Consider the following 26,212-nt stretch of genomic DNA (forward strand, 5'->3'; position numbering starts at 1 on the left):
TTTCAATTACATTCATATCCAAGTTCACATTTTTGGAAAAAAAAACCCAAAAACCTTTATAGGGTATAACAAAGCAGAGGGGCATGAGCTGGGTGGAACTGGAGATGGAGCCAGTAATGTAAACCAGTAACCAGGGGTAAAAGCTTCAAATGCTCCCTAGAGGGGAATCTGTGTGAGTTCCAACTCGATATTCCCTTTTCCGATAAGCTTCGTGGAGAACCAGCAGTGAGGGGTGTGATGGGGCTTGAGGGGAGTGTAAAGATTTGGAAGAAGTCCTTTGGGCAATAGAGAATCAAAACCACAGCAATTTCTTTGCTTATGGCACTAGTGACATGCATTAACTTGCTTTTTTAAACTTTGGGTCACTATAATAATCATGCTGCTTATGAGCTGTGATTCTAAGGCCTTTTCCTTAAACCTTCAGGCTCCACTATAGTACACTTTATTAACATTAATACAGGCACATGAGTTTCTTTTTTTTATTGAAGTATACTTAATTTACAATTTGTGTTCATTTCTGCTGTACAGCAAAGTGACTCAGTTATACACATAAATACATTCTTTTTTTATATTCTTTTCCATTATGCTTTATCACAGGATATTGAATATAGTTCCCTATGTATACAATAGGACCTTGTTGTTTATCCATTCTAAATGTAGTAATTTGCATCTACTAACCCCAAACCTCCCAGTCCCTCCCTCTCCCTCCCCAACTCCCCCTTGGCAACCACAAGCCTGTTCTCTATGTCTATGAGTCTTTCTGTTTCGTAGATAGGTTCATTTGTGTGTGTGTGTGTGTTTTTAAGTGAGTTTTAAAAATAACCTTAAAGCTAATGGCATGGGAGTCTGCCAGAATTGGACAAAATTGGACAGAGCTCCACACATGGAAAAGCCTATTTGCTTACATATCTAAACTTAAGAAATTAAGCCAGCAAGGAAGAGTATATGTGCCCAGCCTTTTTGTTTAAATGTACACAACTACAGACAGAAAATTAATTTAATGTTTAGATTTTAATAATCCTGACACTTGGCTGTTTTGTCAGTGTTTTGATGGTGAATTTATTTATTACATCTATGTATTACATACATTTATGTATTACATCTATTTCATTATTTGAAAGGAGGGGGTAGGGTGTAACTTGCTCTGAAAAGGTACAAGTTTCATAAAATTCTATTCCACTTTTAGGGATGAAACCAAAAAATGTGATATCTAGCTTCAAAGAAAAAAAATTAAAGATAGGAGAGTCATGAGTAAATTGGTGGAGGCTAAGAGCAACTTCAGTTTGGCTGTAACACTCACTTCTGCAGATTAAGGAATCTCTCTAAAGGGTTAAAGTCACATGGAAAGCTATGGCTTAGGAGCTATAGGATTTATCTCAGCAGTAGGGAAAAGGCTGGTAACTATAAGTTGCTGTCAGATGCATTTTGGGAGGTCTGCAGACTGAGATTTCTGTACTGTTGAAGCCTACCACTCATCATGGCATGCTTTGCTACACTTAGCAGAATTCTCCATCTCTCTCTTGAGACATCTGGTAAACAACCAGATAGACTAATCAGACTAACTAGAGGAATGCCGTTTCTTCTTTATAATTGTTTACTTGCTTGTAGAAATGAGAAAGAGTATATTTAGTTCAGCTTCAACCAAAACACCACCTGCTCTTTAAAAACGGTGATGTTATCTAATCAAGAGCATGGTCTCTTTAACAACCAAACAAGAATCCTTGCCTCCCAAGAGGATCCTAGTGAAAGACCTGGAAGGAGGGAAGCAGAGAATCCTGGCTCCTATCCTGTGTCTTCTGAGGGTCCAGGGAGCATTTTAGGGGCTGAATGGGATGCAGTGATGAACGTACATCTGCGGGGGGGATATGGATGGTTTCCCCAGAGATAAGGAGACTTAATTAAGGCAACCAGAAAGCAATCTCTTGTACCAAAGACCATTATAAAACTTCCAATTTTAGCTCTTGAAAACAGTGCCCAGATTATCGAGACCTCTGAAGAAAAACTAAGATCACGTGTTGCCATGGGCATATTACATACCGCTGGTGGCAGTTTCAGTGGTTATAGATATTTCAGAGAGCAGTTTGTCAGGCTATAGCAGGTCCTTCCCATTTTAGGGAATTTATTTGAGGCAGTAGACCAAACTATGGGAAAAGCATTTTGAGCAGAGATGTGTTTTTGTGGTGTTAGTTGTAATAGTGAGGCATTCGAAGTGGCACACATGTCAGCCACTTCGGAGGCTAGAGTAGATTATGTGGCCGCTGAAAGGATAGAGAGGTTGGCTGTCTTGGGTGGCTGACGAAAGTTTCTAAGATGTTCAGCAAGGGCCCACAAAATTATGCACGTGTTATTATAACCGTGTGGATCAGGAGTCAGCAAACTTTTTCTATAAAGGTCCAGATAATCAATACTTTAGGTTCTGCTGGTCACATACAGTCTTCGTTGGGTATTATCATTCTTGTTCTTGTTTTTTCTTCTTCTAGTTGTTCTCCTCCTCCTCCTTTACAGCACTATTAAGCACACCAGCCATTCTTATTCCACTGATCTTACAAAAACTGGCCCTGGGCAATTGCATGCCTATTCCTGACCTGAATACACACATTTTTTTTTTTTTTTAAACATCTTTACTGGAGTATAATTGCTTTACAATGGTGTGTTAGTTTCTGCTGTGTAACAAAGTGAATCAGCATACCTATACATACATCCCCATATCTCCTCCCTCTTAATACATGCATATTTAGAAAACAAAGGCTGGAAATGTTAACAGCATGCTCTTTAGAGTAGGGTTGTTTTGTTTTGTTTTCAGTACGTGGGCCTCTCACCGTTGTGGCCTCTCCTGTTGCGGAGCACAGGCTCTGGACGCGCAGGCTCAGTGGCCATGGCTTACGGGCCCAGCCGCTCGGCGGCACGTGGGATCTTCCCGGACCGGGGCACGAACCCGTGTCCCCTGCATCGGCAGGCGGATTCTCAACCACTGCGCCACCAGGGAAGTCCCTAGTGGGGTTGTTTTGAAGTGAAGTGTTCGCTCAGAGGTTTTGATTATTTGTGTAACTAACACAGACACACACAGACACACACAGACACACACACACAGAGACACACACCCTCTGATACCCACAGTTAGAACCCTGGTGCCTGGCAGAGCCTTCACACACCTTCCCCTTCTTTACACATCTTCCCCTTCTTCATACTTTCCCTAACGCAGTAGCCCTGTTGGTCTGAGAAGGTCCAAAGAGACTTAGGGCCCCACCAGCAAACATACCTTGCTATTTATTTCAGAGGAGTCATGCCGATGTTTCTAATTATGCCTTCAGCATTTGCACTGGGGGGAGTCATGCCCTTTGGGAACACTGTTGTGATTGAGAACATCAGCCTGCATACTTCCTAGGGTCCTTCCTGGTGTGCACCAGCGATGGTATAGGGTTTGACTATTCATCTAGACTGATTTAAGAGTTTGCTCCCTCTGTGTCTCCACCGGGGCCACTGAGCACTGCTAGAGAAAAGTCATACAGCAGCACACATTAGGATCCCTACAGAATTTTGATTCCCCACCTCACATGGACCCTCCACAGCCCTGCAAGTTCCTTCTTTCCTCCCTCCCTTCCTTCCTTTATTCTGCGATGGTCTTTCCACTCTGATACATCCATCCTCCTTATTTTCCTCTTCTCTTAGCTGATGGGTTCACCTTTCTCTTCATGGAGAAAATAGAAGCCATCATAAATTTGCCACCCCCAAACCTCTGAAGGCACCTGTGCTCACACGCATGGGAAGCCAGAGGCAGAAGGGTCTCTCCCATCTAGGCTCCCCCTCTCCCCAGCACCCCCGCTCTGCTCTCAGCCCATCCCCATCCACCATCCCAAGGATGGAACAAAGCCTCCCTTCTTTTTCCTGCGTCTTCACTCTCTTCTCCTCTCCTAGACTTTCTTTGCAACACTTAAACATGTTCTGTTCTCTCCCCTCCTTAAAAACCAAAACAGAAAACCCCTACCAACACCCCTTCTTCCATCTAACTCCACTCTCTGCACAGACGTCTCAAAATAAAGATCTGTGCCTGCTGCCCGTCTCCTGCTTTCCCACCTCCTGCCCAGCCTACACCACTGTGACTTCGTTGCCTGCCACTTTCAGGTCAGCAGTGACTTCTGTGTCTCCAATACAGTGGACTTCTTCGAGTCCTTCTCGACTGTGTCCTCACAGCAGTGACTGGAACAGCTGCCACTCCTTCTGCAAACTCCTTCATACCCCATCAGTGACCTCACACCCTCATGGTCTCCTTCCCACCTCCCTGACCCTTCATCTTGGTCTCGTTTGCTGACTGTCTCTCCACCACCTGTTCTCCAAAAGGTGAGGTCCCCCAGGCCCAGTCCTAGGCTGCTTCTCCCTCCAACCCCAGCCCCAGGGATCAACCATCATTTCTAAGCCACTGACTCGCTAAAGTAGGTCTGTAACCCAGGCATCTGCGCTCCAAACACCTGGTGGACTCCTCCACAGCATGTCCTCTGAGATGTCTCCCGGGCAACGTGACCAGAAGCCGATCTTCTCTGCCCTCCCTGTCCCTGCTGCTGACAAGCCCTGGTGCCCCTTGCCCTCCCTTTCCTTCACCTCCAGTGCACGCCTTCGCGACGTCCTGCTGCATCTGCCTCCCAGTTCACACCTCTTTCATCCTCTGGCTCCTCTCCATCACTGCCAGCTGCATGAGGCCGCCAGCCGGGACTAGAAGCAGCCTCCTTGGTGACATCCTTCTCCACATGGGCACCTGTCCCTCCATCCTGCACGCTCTGCCAAGAGGGCTTTTCTTCAGAGAGAAATGGGGGTGTGTTCCTCCGGTGCTTAAAGGCCTTCAATAGCTTTCCCTCCCTGCATCCCCCACGCCCCACCCAGCTCAGCCCTACCCGCCTCTCGAGCTGCCATTCACTGCTCGTTCTCTGCCATCTCTCTGGATGCAGAGCTACGTCAGCCTCTTTCAGACTCCCAAGAGTACATTTCCTACTGTCAACTGCAAAAAATGCACAACCTGAAAGCTCAGAATTATGTTTTATTTGGCAGACAAAACTGAGGACTTAAGCCCAGGAGGCAGCCTCTCAGATCGCTCTGAGGGCCTGCTCCATAGAGGTAAGGGAGGAGCCCGGATACAGAGGAGTTTCTGCAACAAAGACCAGGTGGTAGGAACATCAGAAGGTGACTGTTCATTAAAGAAAACCAGACATCCCAAGTTAAGGAATTTAGCACGTTTCTATGTATGGAAGATGCAAGAGTCTGGGCTTACTGAAATCATTCCTTTGCCCTGCACCTCAGCTATCTGGGGCTAGCATCCTGCGTTTTCTCATCTTGAGTCTCTCAAGGGTGCCCCGTTGGAAGGTGGCTGCAGCAGCTGATGACTTGATGGTGGGCATCCTGTTTTTATCCTGAGTTCCTTCAGTGCTCACTGATGGGGCAGATATAATGTGATGGATTGATGGCTGCAACATCCTTTGTTTACTGATATGGCAGGCAACATTTTTTCATTGACACTGTCTTACAACCTCCTCCATCACTGGAAAGCCTTGGCTCACTCAAATGACTCCAGAGCCCATGTCTGAACCACCGTGCTGGGCTTGCAAGCAGGCGAGGGGGACTCAGTCCTAAGTGTTACCTAAACAAGCACCTGGTACTTCCTGTCTGCACCCCTTGGTAGGCCGACCCATTTAACCTGCAGAAAGCTGAAGACTCCAGGTCATTTTATACATTGAATAGGTAGAATGAGTAAGTACTAGTAGGTAATATTGAATAATTCCTTGTAGAATTATTAACTTTATTTCTATTTTTTTCCAGCGGGGTTGGATTCAGTTTCTTCTTTTGTTGGCTATTGATGACCATCGTGGTTCTGACTTTTGTTGTTGGTGGAAATGTGGAAAAACTGGTCTGTGAACCTTACCAAAACAAAATGTTATTCCAGGTAATTTTGTACCCATTATGAAGAGCTTGAGCCAAAACTTTTATTTTCCCCTTTCTTGTGGGTTTCTTCGAGAGCAAAAAGATGAGCAGGTGGTTTGTATTCAGTAGGTTGAGATTCCATCTATTTTTCAGAGCAAAAAAAATATGGCAGTACAGTTGACCCTTGAACCACAGGGAGTTAGGGGCGCTGACCCTCCACGCACTCAAAATCTGCATACAATTTATATTCAGCCTTCCGTATGCATGGTTCCTCCATATCTCCTTTCTTGGATTCAACCAACCTTGGACTGTGCAGTACTGTAGTATTTACTACCGAAAAAAATCCTCTTATAAGTGGGCCCTCGCGGCTTAAACGCATGTTGTTGAAGGGTCAACTCTATTCTTTTTTTTTTTTTTTAAATATAAGTGAAATCAGTACCAGGAATTAAGGCTTGCTTGTCAATGTTGATTGTAATATTTGGGGAGAATACAATTCTCCTCAGCAGTAGTTCCCAAATGCAAAACATCAGAGGATAAGTTCCCAGGTTCCTTCTATACCTCAAGAGGTTTCTGACATTTCACATAACTTCCTAGATGACAGTTGCCCACACAGATGGTTTGAGGGTCGTAAATTTGAAGTGAAAGAGACTGATAAATGACACACCTCATAGCTGAGGGTTGTCCCTGGTGGAAATCTGACGAGGTAGTTGGGAATTGAATTCAAGCTTCACTTTCTCCGTCTAAGACCAACTACTTCACACTCTAGGGCACCAGGTGCAAGTTTAGCTTCACTAATTAATGAGGAAGTTTTGATCTACATGTCTGTCTTCTAACTTTGGCTTTCCAGTGTTTTTCTCTAGATTCTGATTTTTAAAATATATTTGTTTTCTTATTTTATTGTATATATTTTTCACCTCAAATCTGCTATAAAATCAGGTGAATGACTGCTAAAATAAACCAGTTGTGGTGCTGGTATTTGAATTACTCGGTTGAAGAAAATTAAATCGGGAGCATAAGTTTGTCAAATTATCTCCATTTGGTCTCTTGATAAAAAATAATAATAACACATCAAACCAGACTTCATCATCTTTTGTACTGTGTTAAATTGTTAAAGAGGAATTCTTAAAAAATAGAGGATATTTTGAAACCATTTACACTCTGTAAGTGTATATACAGTCATGTACCAATTAGCCCACCTTAAATATACATAATGTGAAGTCAAAGATTGTGCCAGATGCAATTCCTTTTGTCTAGAGGGAAGTAGTGAAGATCTGGGTCTACTGCTTCATGGCTTTCTATTAGATATTCTGAATCAAATTATCTATTTTTCTCCCATTTCTAATGTGTTTATTTTACTAAAATGAAATGTTCCCCCCAAAAAGTAGTCTCAATAATTCCTACTGATGCTATCCAGTGGTCGATATCTTTATTCCAATCACACTATTATTTTCTAGTTTTAAGTTGAAAATCAATGAGGAAAATCAAGATATAAAAATCCCTCAGGGCTTCCCTGGTGGCGCAGTGGTTGAGAATCCGCCTGCCGATGCAGGGGACACGGGTTCGTGCCCCGGTCCGGGAAGATCCCACATACCGCGGAGCAGCTGGGCTCGTGAGCCATGGCCGCTGAGCCTGTGCATCCGGAGCCTGTGCTCCGCAACGGGAGAGGCCACAACAGTGAGAGGCCCGCGTACCACAAAAAAAAAAAAAAAAAAAAAAAAAAAATCCCTCAAATACTGTATATTGAACAGAATATTCATTTTGTTATATGCATGTATGTTAGTGTAAAACTGGCTTTAAAAAAAGGGTTTTTAATTTGTTCTAGGTTTTGGACACGCCATATTTACTAAATGCAGATTGGAAATACTATCTCTCTGGCATGGTATTTAACAAACCAGATATTCATCTCACTTTTGAACAAGTTTACAGGTATAAATAATTTCATCATGCATTTTTTGCTACTTAGAATGTTGTGTTTTTACAGTGAGAATTTTGCTTTCAACACGTCTTTAATTTTAATGGTCAACTTTCCAGTTTTAGAAGTAAGCTGTTCTCTGGTTTAGCAGTAAGACCAAAAAGATAATCCTTTCCCTGAAAGCCTTCTAGGCCTTAGGATGGTGCTGCCCCAAGCCGCCCTGTCTTAATTACTAGAATTCACTGGTAACAGTGACCCTAAAATGCATTCTTGTTTAAGAATCACCCTGCCCCAAGTAAATGCCATATAACAAGAATTCATTGGATGGGTCTGTTGATGGAAATAGTCAATAAACATGGGAATTCCCTGGAGGTTCAGAGGTTAGAACTCAGCGCTTTCACTGCCAGGGCCCAGGGTTAATCCCTGGTCAGGGAACTAAAACCCTGAAAGCCAAGGTGTGGCAAAAAAAAAAAAAAAGAAGAAGAAAATCAATAAACAGTCTATAATAGGAATAGAAAAGAGTTTTATTTGAGCCAAACTGAGACTATAGCTCCAGAGACAGCCTCTCAGATAGCTCTGAGGAATTGTTCCAGAGAACCATGGCTTTCAGAATAGTTTTATATCTTGTCAGAACAAAGAACATTAAACAAGTCAGGGATACATTCATTAAAGGTTTCAAAAAAAAAAAAAAGATCAGGATATACACAGTGAATCACTATGGCCTTGGCACCTGGGAAGGGAGTCTTATCATCGAAGGAGTACCAACATAGATGTCCCAGGGAGGGAGATAATTAATCTTTATTTTTAACGTGGACATTCTTTACTTCTGGTCAATGTACCCTTTTCTTTCATAATTAAAGCCGATGTACAGTGTGTGTTTGACAGGCCACAAACAGCTTGTTTTAGTAAGCATAAAATTTGAGTTAGATCATGTAGAAGCCAGAATGACTCCCCGAGACCTCAATATGTGAACATTTCTTTTGTCAGGTCCAAATCTCAGACACGCTAATTGCAATGCAGCTGGAGATCCAGGCTGTACAGTCAGGCTGCCTGGGCTCCAGTCCTGGCTCTACCACCGGGGCCTTTGTGATCTTGGGCAGTTCCACTTCCTGTCGCTTCAATAGGGATGATGATAATAGTAATCTGAGTATCACCAGCTCCCCATCACCTCTAGCGAATGAGACAGCAAACTAGCAGCACAGGTGTCAATCCTCCTCACACCTTGCCTCCATGGCAGACATTGGTCATCAACTGTGGTCTTCTACTTTGCCCAGAGGGTCACAGGAGCCTTCTCAACAGCATGTTCTCAGTAGACATTTTCAATTCATTGGAGCTTCTGTGCACAGTTAATCCATCCCTAGGCTCAGAGGAGGAGGCCAAGCTCCTTGGCCTGGTCTGCCAACTCTTTGTGATTCTGGCTCCTGTGGAACTCTCTGGTCTTACCTCCGTTGGTTAGTGTATCAGACTCTCTGTTCCAATGCCAACCTACTTGGGGTTCCCTGGAGAGGAGTATCACACCTCTCGGGGATGTGGGAAAGTTGCTTCTCCCAGGTATCCCTCGGGACTGGAGGGCCTTGGCTGCTGCACAGGGAAGAGGCGCCCCAGGAAGTGGCCATCTGGGTGGCAAGGATATGCATCAGATGAGGCCACCCTGCTTAGCTCAGCCGAGGAAGCATTTGTCACATTTTAAAGAAACACAGAGAAGTGAGGCCAAGTTAGGTTTATAGCCGAAGTGGACTGACCATTTGGATGTTTGTTGCCCCCTCCCTATCTCCATCCTACCTTGGTCCAACCTTAAGTTTAGTAAGTGAAGCTCAACCCTGGAAATATGGAGGGAGATGGTCTGGCAGGGGCTTGATAGAGTTTTAATCTTTTATGAAATCTTTTAATGATAGTGCTTTGTAACCTGCCTCTTTCAGACATCTGTTGTTTTTTTTAGATTAGAGTTTATTTCTTCCCAATTTGTAAACTTGTTATTACTCACAGCACTGGAAAGAACACAAAGGACACAGATAGAAGGATGTAGTATTTACCAGTCCTAGTGTATCTGTTACAAACACGGGACATTTAGTAAAACAGGGAACGAAGTCAGGAATGGCAGGCACCCGGGGGATTCGTGCAGCCACTGGTGATGGCCTTCTGTGTCGACACCTAGATGCCATGTCTGTGGTCACAGATTAAACAAAGACGAACAGTTCGCCTTTCTCTCCATCCTTAGCAGTGGACAGAGGTAGCCACAACTGCCTTTCTGGATCCTGATTTCTCTGTTTATTCCCTCAGTGATTGCAAAGAAAATAAAGGCATTTATGCCACGCTTAAGCTAGAGAACACCTACAATATCAGTGAACATCTCAGCATTAAAGAGGTGAGTAATTAGAACCAATCAAGAAATTGACATTTCTTTAGTAAATTCAGTTGTCTTTTTTTTTTTTTTGATGAAAGTCACATAAGATAAAAATTAACCATTTTAAAGTGACTTTAGTACATTTGCAAGGCTATGCAACTCTCACTTCTACCTAATTCCAAAACATTTGCATCACCCCCGACCAGTTGACTTTCTTGAGGCATGAGTTTCTCTAGCAGATGATGGAAGATCCTCTCCAGGGGCCTCCCTGCAGACACTTCACAGGGAAAGAGCTTATCCTTTGAGTGTCCCTGTTCCTGGAGGCACAAACCCCACTTGTTTCCCAGGGATACTGACTCTCCCAGACCAGCCATCCTTTTCTGTCACATCCCTGAATGGGGATAAGAACTGTGGCCCACAGAGTCCTCACTCCTTATGAATGAAGGCTGTGGCCCCAGAGCTCCCAGGTAGCCCTTTAGCAAGAGACAGAGTGACAACAAGGATGGAAGGGACAGAAGGGAATGAATGACCTCTCCTCCTCCTTTGCCCAGACTGGCACCCAAGTCTTGAGTGTTCAGACTCCAAGGAAAGACCCCTGTAGAGCACACTGGCTGGAGGAAGGGGCAAGGAGGCTTCAGCAGCCCAGACCTAGGGCACCCTTAGCCTAGGCTATGCCCACTCCCTCATACCTGAAGGCCTTCTGGCCTTCTCAGCTGTGCAGGAGAGAATCTAAGAAACCTTGTTTCTTCTGGGCTTCCGATATAGAAGCAATTACCGAGGAAAATCAAGGGGAGAAGATGTTCCCCAAACCCCACGGCTTACCCACTGAGGCATCACAGAAGGCTTCCGGGGTTGCCCTGAGGCCACAACAGCCTGATGATTTTCAGATGTGAAGAGGTTTATTTGAAAGCTGTATACAAATTTCGGATTCGCTTCCCTAAATATAGCTTGCATGTATTTATAAATAAAATAAAATTTTGCAAGCAAGCCCTAATCGATGCCCTCTACTCATTTACTCTTTATGCCATGTGCCATTTTCTTGGTGCACCATGATGAGTAGGGTGGGAGAGGCCCCAAGTCATGAACCATGTTCCCGTTGATCTCAAGTCTCTCTATTACTCAAGTCCAGTGCATGCTGCCTCCTTTCCCTGGAAAGCAGCCTGCCCAGCCCCTTTCAGCATCTGTTTGTCAAGACTTGCTCAGAAGTCACCTCCTCTCTATTGCCCTCCCCAGCCTCCTGCCTTGAAAGGCTCTCTCCCTGGTGTCCCAATGCGTTTCATGTGTCTTTATCACGACACTGCCTCTTCCCTTTGAGGGTAGAGATGCAATATGATTTTGTTTTGCATTCCACCTCCTCACATAGCGCTTGGCATACGGCATAGGGAAGAAGGCAGGGAGGCGGGGAAGGAATGGGAGGGGAGAGAAGAGAACTGGGAAGAAACGCCAGTCAGGTACATGTGTATTTATTTTGGCCTGTGTCATTTTATTGCTCTTTTAAAGCATTAAGTAGGTAATGTTTTTGGAGAAGAGTGGATTTATTTATATCTTTCCTTTTTATTATACAGCATACCAGAAACATAAATAATAATTTTGAAAATATGAATATAAGAATTGACAATATAGTTCTGCTGGATGAGGCAGGAAGAAGAAACCTTATGGATTTCAGTTCTTCAGGAATAGACAAAATAGACTATGGTGCCTTCATGGCTGCGGTATGACCCATATGTTCGCATTTGATCTTTTGGGGAAAAGTTAGGGCATCGTGTGTGTGTGTGTGTGTGTGTAATATTTTTTGTTTGTTAGTTTTTTGTTTTTATTTTTTTATTGAGATGAGATTCACTCAACATGAAATTAACTCTTTCAGCAAGTGAGCAATTCACTAGAATGTAGCATAATCACAATATTACATAACTATCATCTCTATCTAGTTCCAAAGCACCTTCATCACCCCAAAAGAAAGCCCCGATCCCATTAAGCGATTGCTCCCCATTTCCCACTCCCAGCCCCTGGCAACCATCACTCTGTGTTCAGTGTCTATGAATTTACCTGTTGTGGATATTTCATATGAATGGAATCATACAGTATGTGACCTTTTGTGTCTGATAACCTTAACTGGTCCGTTTCATGTAGCCCAAGTGTTTTGAGATTCATGTACATTACAGCATGTATCAGTATTTTATTTCTCTTTATGGCTGAATACAAATAATACTGTGTGTATAAACAAGAATGCAGATGTGTCTAGCCTTAGAATGTCTAGCCTCACTTTATGGTTATGGAATCATGTTCACTCTGTTGCTTACTAAAATGTTGTTAAGGTTCAAAAATCCCATATCCATAACACAGCTTTTTACACCTCTTTTGTAGACTGGGAAAAATCCCATAAAAGTGAATCTTTTATCATTTGCAAATGATCTAGAAGTAAAAGCCAACAATTTGGTGAGTTCAAACGGTCCGGTTCAAGGCTGTCATTGTTGTAGATGTGAAATGTCAGTACCGTTCTTAGAGAAGCTATGGAAGAGGTTCCTTGTACCACAAGTAACCCTTGTTTAAACATGCCGCTCTGTGCATGTTAAAAGTTCCCATCAGCAGCCATTGCCACATGGCGCCGCAGTCCGTGAGCGTGTGAAGGTTCCCAGGGCAGCTTCAGGGTGCAGGCTCTTCCCAGCATCTGCTTCTGGTGCTGCTGCCCTCACTGCTTTAGCACCGGACCTGCTTTCACTCCATCCACCCCTCCACTGCCAAACACCTGTGCACTCATTTTCTTGCAGTGTAGGGAATGGTAACTGAGGACATGGGAGGGAGATCCCGTTTGGTGCTTTGCATCGCCAATAATGAGCGGATAAGGGAGGGCAAAGGCACCATCCAAGCCCCATAAGCTTCCCCATTACCAGCTTCTCTGCTGGTTGGTGAGTAATGGCTGTAACTGGTCCCTTCCACAAAGCAGCAGACCTGGACTCTGGGGGAAGACCAGGATTTAAATCCTGAGTCAGCCTCTTCCTAACTGTGGGAACTTAGGCACAATATTTCACCCCTATGTGCCTCAGTTTCCTCATCTGTTAAATGGAGGCAGTAGTAACGCTTGTAAGACATTGCTATACTAAAAACGATTTAAGTGTGGGTTAAATAAAATTTCTCAGTTGATTGAGCCTTGGTTTTCTCATCTGTAAAATGGAGCTACAGCTACTGTAAAGCGGCTTTACAGTGGCTTTATTATGGTGAAGTGAGAGAGAGAGAAGGCAGCCTCAGGCACTCAGAAAGAACCCATGCGGGTGGGTTATTGCTGAGAGTTCATGGTTCCTTGGTTTGAAGGAGGGTGTCTTGGCACCGTCCCTCCAAGTTCGTCATCATATAAGAAGGGCTGCATACTTCTGTCCTGATTAGAGAGAGTGCTCCAGGGTCTGGAAACAAGTACTAATATTTATTTACTTTATTCTCTTTGTAGCCCCAAGGAAATTTGAAACAGACCCTGAAAAGTAATGCAGGAATCTTAAGAAATATTCATCGTGATGAAATCATTCCTTTGCAAAAATTAATGGTAACAATCAACAACCTTTGATATTTTTTGCCGTGCCCTGGGCAAACTCTGTTTCACCTAGCCTAATGATATATTCATATGTTAAACGTAGGTCAAATTTGGTTGACCTCAGGCTAAGAAATTGAGCTATTTTTAAAATAAATGATAGTAGCTGGGCTTTGAAGAGGACACATTTTCAATTTTCACCACAGATTTTTTGCTTTTTTGTTGCCTTTTTCCATTTGAGTGTGAACAGTTATTTTAAATCTGTGGTTGCCTCCTATGTTTTTCTTTCGTTTCCATGGTCTTAAACAGGCTCCTGTCAGCCATGCAGCAGCTGAAGTGCTGGACTCACTCTTACTTAGTTTATTATTATCAAACTCTCTGTCTTCATACCCTGCCATGAAATATGTGAGGCAAGGCGATGTCCTTTCTTTCCACGTTCATTTAGCTCTACTCCCTGCTCTGATGTCCTTTGCTCCTCTCTTCCATCCAGCTTCCTCACTTTTCCTTGCTTTTCTTTCCTCTCTGCCTTCTGGCTTCTTTCCTAAAATGCCAGAAGGCAGTTTGTAACAGAGAAAGAACATGGGCTCTGGAGTCAGGTCGACCTGATTTCATATCTTGCTTCTGCCTCTCTGAAGTCTTATGGCTTTCAGTTTTCTCATCTAAAAATGGTGGGAAGGGTCCTTGCCTCACTGTTACCTGGCTCTTGGACATGAAGGATCTGAGCTCCCAGAGGGACTCTGCAAAAAGGAGCCATTATTACTATGCTTGCATATGGGAGGGTCATGTTTGCAGTCGTCAAGGGGAGGACTGCGTGGGAACCAGGTTACAGAGTCAGCCTTATTCGTCCGTTTGACTCCACCTTCAGAATCTTCTAGAACTAGTGTTTACCATCTATCTCTTCATTTTTCCTCCTGCCTTTCTAATTCAGTGGAGTATTCACCAAGTCCTCCTCTACAATTTTCTTAATTTGTGTGCTGCGCTCAGCACAGCTCTCTCTCTGCTATACTTTATGCCTAGCACAAATATGTTAACATTTTAAGCTGGTGTTGACATGTTCCTTAAATGCTTTCCTTCAAGTAGACACAGGACTCCTTGGCCTTTTCAGAGTTGGGGCAACCTACAATTAGGCAAGTTGTTCTGTGGATGTGACCTACAATCTAAACCAGAGGTTAGCAAACTGTGGCCCTGAAAACTGCAGCCCGTGGGCCCCATCCGGCCTGCTGCCTGTATTTATTTATTTACTTACTTATTTGTTTATTTATTTATTTTGGCCACGCCGTGCGGCATGCGGGATCTTAGCTCCCTGATCAGGGATCGAACCTGGTCCCCAGTAGCGGAAGCTCAGAGTCCTTACCACTGGACCACCAGGGAATTCCTCAGCTGCCTGTCTGTACAAATAAAGTTTGACTGGAACACAGCCAGACCTACCTAGTTTACAGATGATCTGTGGCTGCTTTTGGCTACAAGGGCAAAGTTGAGAGGTTAGGACAGGGTATGGTCTACAAAGTCTACAGTATTTACTATCTGGTCCTTAACCTATAAAGTTTGCCAATTCCTCATCTAAACCATGCAAATTAAGCCACTCTCGTTGAACAGGTTTTACTGTAAACAATGCCTGCCACTTTGAGCAAACCTGATTCAAAAGAGTTTTGTGGGTACTTTACACATGGTGTGCTGCCCTTTGAAGCCCTAGAATATGTATCCCAATTTTCTTCTTCAGGTTTTCTTATACCCAGATATGTGAGGTGCATATTGTTCCTTGTGTCTGTTGTTTTTTCTCGAATGAAACTATGACAGAGTAAAGTTGGATTTGATGGCTGACTTATGGGTGGGGGGGATACAAAGCATGTGATCTTGCAGCTTCACGTTACAGGTCAGGAAATATGATCTGTGTTTATTCACCAGAGTGCTGTCCACCAAAAATTGAAGGAGCTTCAACAGAAAAGCAGTGGACTGGGGGTAAGGATTTGTTTTCTTTCTCTGTCTTGGGGTCTTGTTACAAAAGCACACACAGACTTTCAGAGATGTTGGGTTTGGCAGGTACTTTAAGTAAAATCAAGTCTCAGTTATCCACCCATTTTAAACACCAAATTGGGTTTTCCCACCCTCTCCTTTCTACAAGGACTTCTGTAAATGAAGACTGCATCCTGGCATGTTAGGTACACAGGAGAAAGCTGTTTTTGGATGTGTAGGATGCAAGTGTAGGTGGTACATCGGTCACTTGTACAGAGATAATGCTGCTTGACAAACAGCCTCCAAATCTCAGTGCCTTCCACACACAAACTTTCACTCTCACTAGAAAACCAGTACAGTGCCACCCTATCTGTGTTCCATTGGCCAAAGCAAGTCACAGGGCCAAGCTCACTCACCATCATGGGGTGGGGACGTATACCCATCTCCTGGGAAGCCAAGCCAGGGAAGGTGTCACTAATGATGAACAGCTAGTAGAGTCTTAACTAGCAAGTCATGGGGGTGTGGGGCTGAGTTAACAGTACTCGCATCAATATACAAACTGTCTGATGAAATTCTTTTATCACTCGATACCGTGTCGACCGTTGCTGTGTTTTCCAGGTGAAAGTGGCCAATATCATTCTCTTTTTGGATTCTGCTCAGGACTTCATCACAAACCGAATCTCCACAATTATTGCTGAAGTAAGTTGTTATGCCAATAAGTGGGTGTGTGACCATAACTGCATGATTACAGAGGGTGGTAGGGTCATCTTAATGGCTTTATTACTCTTTGATGTCTTTCCAGGAAAGTAAGAAGTATGGGAATACGATAATGAGCTACTTTGAACATTATCTGCAGTGGGTCAAGATCTCTGTAAGTGGTTTATCGTTGATGAACATAAGGGGGCTGTGTCTTGGGATAGTCATTTTCTAGGATAAAATCAGGAGGACATCAAATGAAATTCACAGAAATTAGACAGAAGATAAGTAAAAGGACGTAGGAGCCACAAGTGGAGGCACCATATGACTCTGCACAAGCGTGTCCATGCTGGGCAGCTTCCCGGGCCTGCCCACCGCGGACGGCATGCCCCTTGCATTCTCCCGTGGCTCCCTTTGCTAATTGCTGTAGGGATTCTGGTCTCCTCGACTGTGTCTCCCCTGGCAAACCGTGAGCTCCTTACATTAGAGGCCATTTGCAGCTGTGGTTTATACAAGCCCTGGGCAGCACTGAACCTGCTATGTCATTGGTGTATTTGTCGACAAGGGGGCTTAAACAACAGGAGCTTATTTTCTCACAGTTCTGGAGGCTGGAAGTCCAAGATCAAAGTGTCGGCAGGTTGGTTTCTTCTGAGGCCTGTTTCTTTGTCTTGTCGGTGGCTGTCTTCCCCTTATGTCCCCACGTGGCCTTCCTTCTGTGTCTGTGTCCAGATTTCTTTTATAAAGACACCAGTCCTATTGGCTTAGAGTCATCTTAGTGACCTAATTTTACCTGAATTCCCTCTTTGAAGACCCTATCTCCATATACAATCACATTCTGAGGTATGGGAGGTTAGGACTTTGACATGGGAACCTTTGGGGGGCAAAATTTGGTCCATAAAGTTAAGTCTCCGTGAATAAATCAGTAGAGAGAAGTGGAGGAGCATAGTGAAGTTTCCAGTGGCACACGCAACCGACGGAGAATTATAGTATCTTTTCTCCACAGCCTCTCCAGCATTTATTATATGTAGACTTTTTGATGATGATCATTCTGACTGGTGTGAAGTAATACCACATTGTAGCTTTGATTTGCATTTCTCTAATAATGAGCGATGTTGAACATCTTTTCATGTGCCTGTTGGCCATCTGTATGTCTTCTTTGGAGAAATGTCTATTTAGGTCTTCTGTCTTTTTGGATTGGGTTGTTTGTTTTTTTTTTTTGTTATTGAGTTGTATAAGTAAGCTGTTTGTATATTTTGGAAATTAAGCTCTTGTTGGTCACATCATTTGCAAATATTTTCTCCCATTCCGTAGGTTGTCTTTTTGTTTTATTTATGGTTTCCTTTGCTGTACAAAAACTTTTAAGTTTAATTAGGTCTCATTGGTTTATTATTGCTTTTGTTTTCATTACTCTAAGGAGAGGGATCCAAAAACTATTGCTGCAATTTATGTCAAAGAGTGTTCTGCCTATGGTTTCCTCTAGGAGTTTTATAGTATCCAGTCTTACATTTAGGTCTTTAATCCCTTTCGAGTTTATTTTTGTATATGGTCTTAGAGAATGTTCTAATTTCGTTCTTTTACATGTAGCTGTCCAGTTTTCCCAGCTCCACTAATTGAAGAGACTGTCTTTTCTCCATTGTATATTCTTGTCTCCTTTGTCATAGACTAATTGACCATTAGTGCATGGGTTTATTTCTGGGCTTTCTATCCTGTTCCACTGATCCATGTGTACCCTAACCCCATTTTTTATAACACTAACAGTGAAAAAGCGTATAAAGAGAGTGTATACAGTTGTTTGAGCTTGGAGAAACGTAATGTTATTGACATGGGCTTCCTTGTAAGGTAGAGGTGGAAGAAAAGGGGGAGGTGAGCCAACCAATAAAGGAAAAGAAATAAGACACACTCCCCACCCCAGGAACTAGCATCTAGCTTATTGTACTTACTCCAGAGTTTTTTGAATGAATGAATATAGTTTTCTTAAGCTAATGGGATTGAAGCATCTGTCTGTGATTCATTAAACTTGTTTAGTCTTACCTCAGTAATGAGTACTTTGCTTTCTGTCTTCTAAAATGAGGTCAGCAGGTCCTGCCATTTTTGTAAATAAAGTTTTATTGGCACACAGCCACACTCATTTGTTCATATATTGTCTGTGGCTGTTTTCACCCCACCATGGGAGAGTGGAGCAGTTGAGACAGATACATCTCAGCCGAGCCTGCAAAGTCTAAAATATTTACTCTCTGGCCCTTTATAGAAAAAGTCTGCCAACCGCTGTTCTAAAATGTAGACTTATTCATTACCTAACTTTCCACTTTCTTCCCACATTCTTTGTCAGACTACAAAGGGGGCGGGTAAGAAATTCACACTGAGGCATTGTGCTGACCATGTATACTCTTTAAGTCTCTGCAGAGTCCAGCAAGATGGGTCTTACATTTCCAAATAACAAACCAGGGAACTAAAAACTGACGCTCAGGGTTTCCCTGGTGGCGCAGTGGTTGAGAATCCGCCTGCCGATGCAGGAGACACGGGTTCGTGCCCTGGTCCGGGAAGATCCCACATGCCGCGGAGCAACTAAGCCCGTGAGCCATGGCCGCTGAGCCTGCGCGTCCGGAGCCTGTGCTCCGCAACGGGAGAGGCCACAACAGTGAGAGGCCCACATACCGCAAAAAAATAAATAAATAAATAAAATAAAATTTAAAAAAAATAAATAAAAACTGAGGCTCAGAGAGGATCAGGGTCTTCCTTTCGAGTACATACTTTTTTATGCTGTAGAACTCATCCATAGAAATCAGCTATCAGCTCCATATCCAGAGGGCCTAAGGATTCTTTTTGTGAACAGGCCAGAAGTGAATAGGGTGTTTAATTTTATTCTTGTGGAATTTTGTGGGTGTGGCTCCATCAAAGTTTGCCTGTTTTTCTTACCCCCGTAGATCACTGAGCAAATAGCAGCCTGCAAACCAGTGGCCACCGCTCTAGATTCGGCTATTGATGTCTTCCTGTGCAGCTACATTATCGACCCCCTGGTAAGAATTTCATCTTTCAAAAGAAGAAAACACAATAAACTCATTATCTTTGATTTTTTTTTCAGATGGTAGTTCACACTATAATATAAAATAGGTTTCTGCTTGGGTCTGTTACAGTTGTAGAATCCAAGACCTAAGATCTAAAATGTAGATGAATGTGTTCTGACACTAATAAGCTAGAAAAGTCAAAGTCCTCGCTGCATATCTTCATTCCTTACTTGAATTTTATTTACAGAAGTCAAGAGACCCTCATGAAGAAAACTGTTTGTCTGAAATAATTAGAAAGGAACTTCACTGGTGTGCAGATTGCCAGTATTCCAAAGGACTCTTAGTGCAGCTATATATGTAACCCTAAATCTATAGCAAACTTAGTTTAATTTTTGAGTTAACAGCCCTTTAAGATGCTACCATTGGGCTGCTAAGTTCCAATTAACCAAGTTTATTCCTCAGCTCTGTTCACTCCTCGATATATACTGACTGTCTCCATGAGTCAATCCTCTCATTCCCTTCATTTAAAGCACCTCAGTGGCTTACTGTTAATATCACAGGAAGGATCAGGATCCTTAATGTTATGCTCTAGGCCCTGCATGATTGGGTACCTGCCCATTGACACATTTTGTACTATTTGATCACTTTTCTCACTGTGCTTTAGTGTTTTCTTTCATTTCTTTATATACTCCAATAAAGATGTTTAAAAAAAAAAAATCTAGATTTCCCCACCCCAGGACCTTTGCATATGCCAGTTCCGCTGCCTAGAAATTAGACACAAGCTCCTTCTCCCTCTCTCTCTCTCTCATTCTTCCCCTCCACACCCATACCCCACCTAGCTGACTCCTCTAGGTCTTACAATATAATGGTTGAGAATATAGACTCTGAATTCAAATTCCACTTCTACATTTTCTGAACTCCATGATGTGGAAGAATAATTTATCTTTTCTGAGCTTCTTCACCTTAATAGGGTTGTTTTGATGGTTCAGAGAGAGACTACATGGAAAGCCTTTAACACCTTTCCTGATGCATTAACACACTCCATAAATGTTCGCTGTTATTAGCTGTTGTTCCATTTTCGGGTCTTAGCTCAAACATCTTTCTTCCGGGAAGGTTTTTCAGATCTTCCCAACTACATTTGGCTCCCTTTTGTACACTCCCATGGAACTTTCTGCTTTTCCCGTAGAGATGTTTTTGCTGTTTGTATTGTACATTGGTGTGGCTCTTTGGTAAGACCTGTCCCCTGCAACACACTAGACTCTGAACTCCATGAGCACGAGCTGTGTGTTCACTGCTGTGACCCTGTCATCTGGAGTGTTGTCTGACACAGGCCGTAAGGATGATCAGATAGCTGCCTGTCACAGTACATTCAGATTGCTCTATCCGTCCATCTCTCTGTTCCATTATCACTTGTCTCTGCGGGAGGGACTTTTGTACCCGGATGGAAATGATCCTGCCACTTTCCCAGCCATGCAGATCCCCCGCCTTTGTCTCCTAGCTGCTTCCCTCCCCTTCTGACTTTGTACCCTTTGGTCTGCTGCTTGGAGCCCCTGCTGAGGGATTTGATTAAAGCCCTCATTAGGGGAGCCCTAGGTTAGTTAGGCTGGTTCATTCTGAACTGATCTCCTTGCTCCCAGTCTCCACTGCCTGCCCACAGCCAGTCAGATCACCCAGCGAGCAGGTACCTCTCCAAAACAATCGGGGACCACTGGAGGAGAGGCCTGGAGGATGCTCGGGAAGACTGTAGGCTAGAGCTTTGTAGCAGGTGGTTTAAAGAGTAAGGAAGACTTCTGGCCTTTGGCTCTGCCAGGAAAATAGACTCCCGGTTGGCAAACATGTTTCTTTTATATCTCGATTGTACCCAGAAGGATTGAGGCAGCTTCCAGTAAAAGGTATGTTTGTCATAAAGCTCTAAGCCTCTCAAAACAAGGTTGAAAGTGTAGAAATCTACCAAAAAAAAGAATATGTGGGGGGCTTCCCTGGTGGCGCAGTGGTTGAGAATCCGCCTGCCGATGTAGGAGACACGGGTTCGTGCCCTGGTCCGGGAAGATCCCACATGCCGCGGAGCAACTAAGCCCGTGAGCCATGGCCGCTGGGCCTGCGCGTCCGGAGCCTGTGCTCCGCAACGGGAGAGGCCACAACAGTGAGAGGCCCGCATACCGCAAAAAAAAAAAAAAAAAAAAAAGAATATGTGGGAAAGGAGAACAAATTTCCTGAAAATTCTGGGCCAAGTGATGCCACTCTGTCCAGTGCTAAACTCAACCAGGAAAGAAGCGCAGTGGCCGAGACATGAGGGTCTGGGTGGTTGTTTTTATGTCCGAGCTGCCTTTTGCCTCGCAGTGGGCTGGAGAGAGCTGCTCTACTGTTACAGGGTTATCTTAAGGCAGGGGCCGCAGACTTGAGCCTCTACAAGGATCTGGAAGGTTGTAGATTTACAAAACAGGCCAAGGCCAGACGCTGGCTAGTGTCTGGTACCCACAGGGCCATACTGGTTGTGCACAGTCACCTCTGTTCTTCTTGGTGGGTCAGGTTCAATAATGTTGGGTGTCACCCCTATAAGAGCTAGTGGTATGGCCTGCAACAAACTGAGGACAGATACCCCTCTTGAAGGAAGAAGCATCACTCGGCTCCAGCTGATGTTGCCTTGTGGGAACAAGGGCTCAGCATTACGAGTTCCGACTCGAGACTTTTCGTGTAAAGACGTAAAGCCAGGTTTCTGTGTGACGTCTGACTTAGGAATATAGGCAGCTGTCTTTTTTTTTCTTTTTATTCTTTTTTTTTTTTTTTTTTTGCTGTATGCGGGCCTCTCACTGCTGTGGCCTCTCCCGTTGCGGAGCACAGGCTCCGGACGCGCAGGCCCAGCGGCCATGGCTCACGGGCTTAGCTGCTCCGCGGCATGTGTGATCTTCCCGGACCAGGGCACGAACCCGTGTCTCCTGCATCGGCAGGCGGATTCTCAACCACTGCGCCACCAGGGAAGCCCTAGGCAGCTGTCTTTTAAAAAATACTTTAACATTGCTTTTTAGGCAGAACAGGATTGAATGCAGCCCATGACGGTCCTTAAAGCTTGGTTAAATTCATCACGGAACGTTTGTCGGGGGAATCGTTATGTACCAAGCATTGCATCCGTTCTCTTCACACAATAGTGTTATGGGACGAGGATGCTACCAATCCCACTGTTCAGAGACAGAGCAAAGCCAGGAAGTTTAGTGAACCCACCCTCACATCAAAACAACTCAGAGAAGGATCTGAGCTCAGGCCTGCAGGCTGTCCGTGCTCTTACGGCTGGCCTCAAAGTCGGCGGCCATCTAGTGGGATGGGTTAGCTGTTGTTTGGGGGTGTCCTAGATGCTAAACCTTACTTCAGCACTTGCTGCCGCTGTTCCTCATTTGTAAAATAAATATGACAATAGGATCTAGTCAAGGTTTGCAGAAAGATGGAATGAATTATAATAATAGGTAGCACTTCACCCAGTGGCCGGCTCATCTTAAGTTCACAAAATTAGAATCCATTAAAAAAACTGCAAAAAAAAAAAAAAAAAAAAAAAAAACTGCAAAATAAAGTTATTTTCCCCAATCCAGTGTTGTTTTCCATTTCCCACCTTCAAGTATCTGATCCTCATGATTTTCCTTTTTCCCTGCAGAATTTGTTTTGGTTTGGTATAGGAAAAGCTACCGCATTTTTACTTCCTGCTATCATTTTTGCTGTAAAGCTGGCTAAGTACTACCGTCGAATGGATTCTGAAGATGTATATGACGATGAGTAAGTAGACAAGAGGCTGGGGAATCATTTTCTAAGTGGCGCTCCCTTCCGAGCACTTGCTAAAGAACGGCTCTGATGTGATTAAGCTTGATTTTTTTTTTTTTTTTTTATGATTACAACTATATGACATTCTTTTTTTTTTAATTTATTTTTTTTTATACAGCAGGTTCTTATTAGTTATCCGTTTTATACATATTAGTGTAATAGGTCATCCCTATTCAGATGAAATTTTTGTACAGGTTTTCTTATGCTTATTTTAACTATTTTTTTCCCCTTGCTTAATTGTCTCAGCTTCCTTAACCAGCCTTCTTATTTCTTGTTTGCAGTTCCTCTGTCTCGGGGACTTGGCACTTTACTTTATAACTGTTGTTACTAGTTTTCATTTTGGCTCCGTGGTCCACCCTTCACTCTGTGCCTGGTGAACTTGTATTCAAAATGTGTTCATTTTGACTTCATTTACCTCCTTCTTAATATGTGTTTCTCCTGAATTTGCTTTGTCAGCATCTGTATTAGAGTAAAAAGGTGGGGGGATGCAGCTGTTGAGCTGTAACTGTAATTGAAAAATCATTTTATCTCCCTTTTTTGTGTTTTATAGTGTTGAAACTATACCCATGAAAAAAGTAAGCCTTTTCTTTTTTAAGCCATATTTCTAAAGTGGGACTGGGGAGGGCTTTATTATTAGATGACAAACTTTTAAAACTAAAATAATAACATTAAATTATATAACAACAACAAATATGCCCAGATAAAAATAAATGCTGATGCCTCTTAAAATGAGAGCTGGCACATGGAGAATACTGACGAAATCCTTGTTGAATGAATGAAAATTGTCTATGTTAAATTTATTAATATATAAAATGTTTGTTTGGATCTTTGGTTTTTTAAAGGGAAGAAATGTAAATATACTTTTTTTACTTTCTTTATAGATTTAGCAAATTGTTATATACTTTTTACGACCATTACGTTGTCTTTGTAATCCATGATGTAAATGCTTCATCTTAGAAATAACATGGTGTTTTTGGTGCATTTATTTTTGTTACAGTATGGAAAATGCTAATATTGGTTCTCGTAGACATCGAGGCACCCAGGCAAATTGGACAAAGTTTTTAAACAGCTCCAACTGCATGAATTCATGACCTGCAGCATCTCCAAATATTGGGAAAGAAACCTTCCGTTCAGGAGCTTACAGAGTTCAGTGAGGTCACATGGAGTATGCACTGACCGGCTTAAGAGTGGAAGGCGCGCACGCCTATTTTTTAGAAGTTTTGCTTTAATCAGCTGAGCCTTCTATGAAAATTTAAATATGTAAAACATTCATGAATTCCCAGTTTAGCCTTTGGAGCAAGACAGGAATTTGGGCACATTTCATCCAATGGGAACTTCGACTCCTAGTTAGAGAAAGCCCAGAAAATAGCAGATCTGTATGTGAACAATAAAAGAATGATTTCAGAATTATGACTCTAATCTTCTTATTGAAAAATAGATCTAAACTACAGATGTCAATGAAGTCTCTGTATTGTTTTCTTAGGGCGGCTGTAACACATTACACAAACTGAGTGGCTTAAAGCAACAGTGTACTCGAACTTTAATCGAGGCCGGAAGTCTGAAATCAACACGTCAGCAGAGTTGGTTCCTCCCAGAGAGCCTGAGGGAGAGTCTGTCCCGGGCCCTTCTCTGAGATTCTGATGATTGCAGTCAATCCTTGGCCTTCCTTGGCTTGTAGATGTATCACTCCAGTCTCTTCTTCTGTCTCCATCTGGAGCTTCCCTTTGTGTGTGTGTGTGTGTCCCAATTCCCCTTATCTCCTAAGGACACCAGTCACTGGGTCAGGGCCCATCCTAAGCAAGAATGACCTCACCTTCATTTCATCGTATCTGCAAACAACCTATTTTCAAACATTCATAGGTTCTAGGTGAACATAAATTTGGTGGTGGCGTGGGCGGCGGGGGCAGATTATTCCCCCCCCACACACACACACAGTCACCCAACAACAGTAGCAAATAGCCAAAGAGATAGAGAAGTGGACACGAAAGAAAGTGACACTGTACATACAGAAATTAAGGTAAATTACCAAAATCAGAAATGGCAGAAAATTTAAAAATGTTAGTAGACATACACAAAATAGTGACTCATTCCCCTCTTAATTTTAACCTTTAAGATTTGTCTGGGGCTTCCCTGGTGGTGCAGTGGTTGAGAGTCCGCCTGCCGATGCAAGGGACATGGGTTCATGCCCCGGTCTGGGAAGATCCCACATGCCGCCGAGCGGCTGGGCCCGTGAACCATGGCCACTGAGCCTGCGCGTCCGGAGCCTCTGCTCCGCAATGGGAGAGGCCACGACAGTGAGAGGCCCGCGTACCGCAAAAAGAAAAAGATTTGTCTGTATCTAAGAGCACATTAATAACTCACTGCATGTGTCAATCAATTGTCTCTGCATCTAACCCAGTGATGCCAGCCCCTGCTACACAATGGATTCACCTGAGGGGGGAACTTTTAAAAAAATACTGATAATTTGGGTCCCATCCCAAGAGATTCTTATGTAGTTGGTTAGAGATGTGACTTGAGCATGTGGATTTAAAATTTTTCCCAGGTGATTCTGATGATGTACAGCCAGGGTTGAGAAACACTGCCTCTGGTTAATTAAATCAGAATTTCTGAGATGCATCCCGGGTAATTCTCATGTGTAACCTGGGTTGAGAATTACTGATATAGCTTCTACATGCATTTCATCTGATCTATATATATATATTCATTGATCATCTACTATGTCCCAAGCACTGTGCAAGACACTGGATGGGGGAGAGGTGAGCTAACAGACTAGATCCAGCCTCCTAGGAGCTCAGTGTCAGTGGTAGAAACCAAGACGACTCATTTGATGAGTATATGAGAGACACAGAAGGCTGTGGGGTGGTGGAAGTCAGGGGAGGGTTCCTGCAGTTGAATTTCTGAAAAATATGTGCATGAAAAACCTATGACACGTTTAAGACATCTGTTTCTTATGAAGGTTCTGTGCCTTTCACTTGTCCCCTCCTGTAATCCTCACTGCATCCCTATGAGGTCAGCAGTTTTAGTTCTAATTATAAACGAAGTGGCCTGAAGCTTACAGAAGTGAGTTG

General features: G+C 43.4%; 1 protein-coding gene across 2 annotated transcripts in view; it reads left to right on the forward strand.

Annotated features, from left to right (window-relative positions):
- The window catches only part of PROM1 (prominin 1), a 108,025-nt gene extending 83,471 nt beyond the window's left edge, over window positions 1-24,554 (forward strand). For both annotated transcript variants that reach the window (XM_067036962.1, XM_067036961.1), the window contains exons 13-25: window positions 5,806-5,929; window positions 7,730-7,833; window positions 10,100-10,184; window positions 11,729-11,875; window positions 12,528-12,599; window positions 13,606-13,698; window positions 15,589-15,642; window positions 16,255-16,335; window positions 16,439-16,507; window positions 19,257-19,349; window positions 22,981-23,099; window positions 23,695-23,719; window positions 24,142-24,554. In XM_067036962.1, the coding sequence (XP_066893063.1) occupies window positions 5,806-5,929; window positions 7,730-7,833; window positions 10,100-10,184; window positions 11,729-11,875; window positions 12,528-12,599; window positions 13,606-13,698; window positions 15,589-15,642; window positions 16,255-16,335; window positions 16,439-16,507; window positions 19,257-19,349; window positions 22,981-23,099; window positions 23,695-23,719; window positions 24,142-24,156 (1,081 nt within the window). In that variant the 3' untranslated portion in view covers window positions 24,157-24,554. The remainder of the gene's footprint in view (window positions 1-5,805; window positions 5,930-7,729; window positions 7,834-10,099; window positions 10,185-11,728; window positions 11,876-12,527; window positions 12,600-13,605; window positions 13,699-15,588; window positions 15,643-16,254; window positions 16,336-16,438; window positions 16,508-19,256; window positions 19,350-22,980; window positions 23,100-23,694; window positions 23,720-24,141) is intronic.
- Window positions 24,555-26,212: the final 1,658 nt, after the last annotated feature.

Source organism: Kogia breviceps, chromosome 6 (assembly GCF_026419965.1).
Source record: "Kogia breviceps isolate mKogBre1 chromosome 6, mKogBre1 haplotype 1, whole genome shotgun sequence".
NCBI classification, from domain to species: domain Eukaryota; kingdom Metazoa; phylum Chordata; class Mammalia; order Artiodactyla; family Physeteridae; genus Kogia; species Kogia breviceps.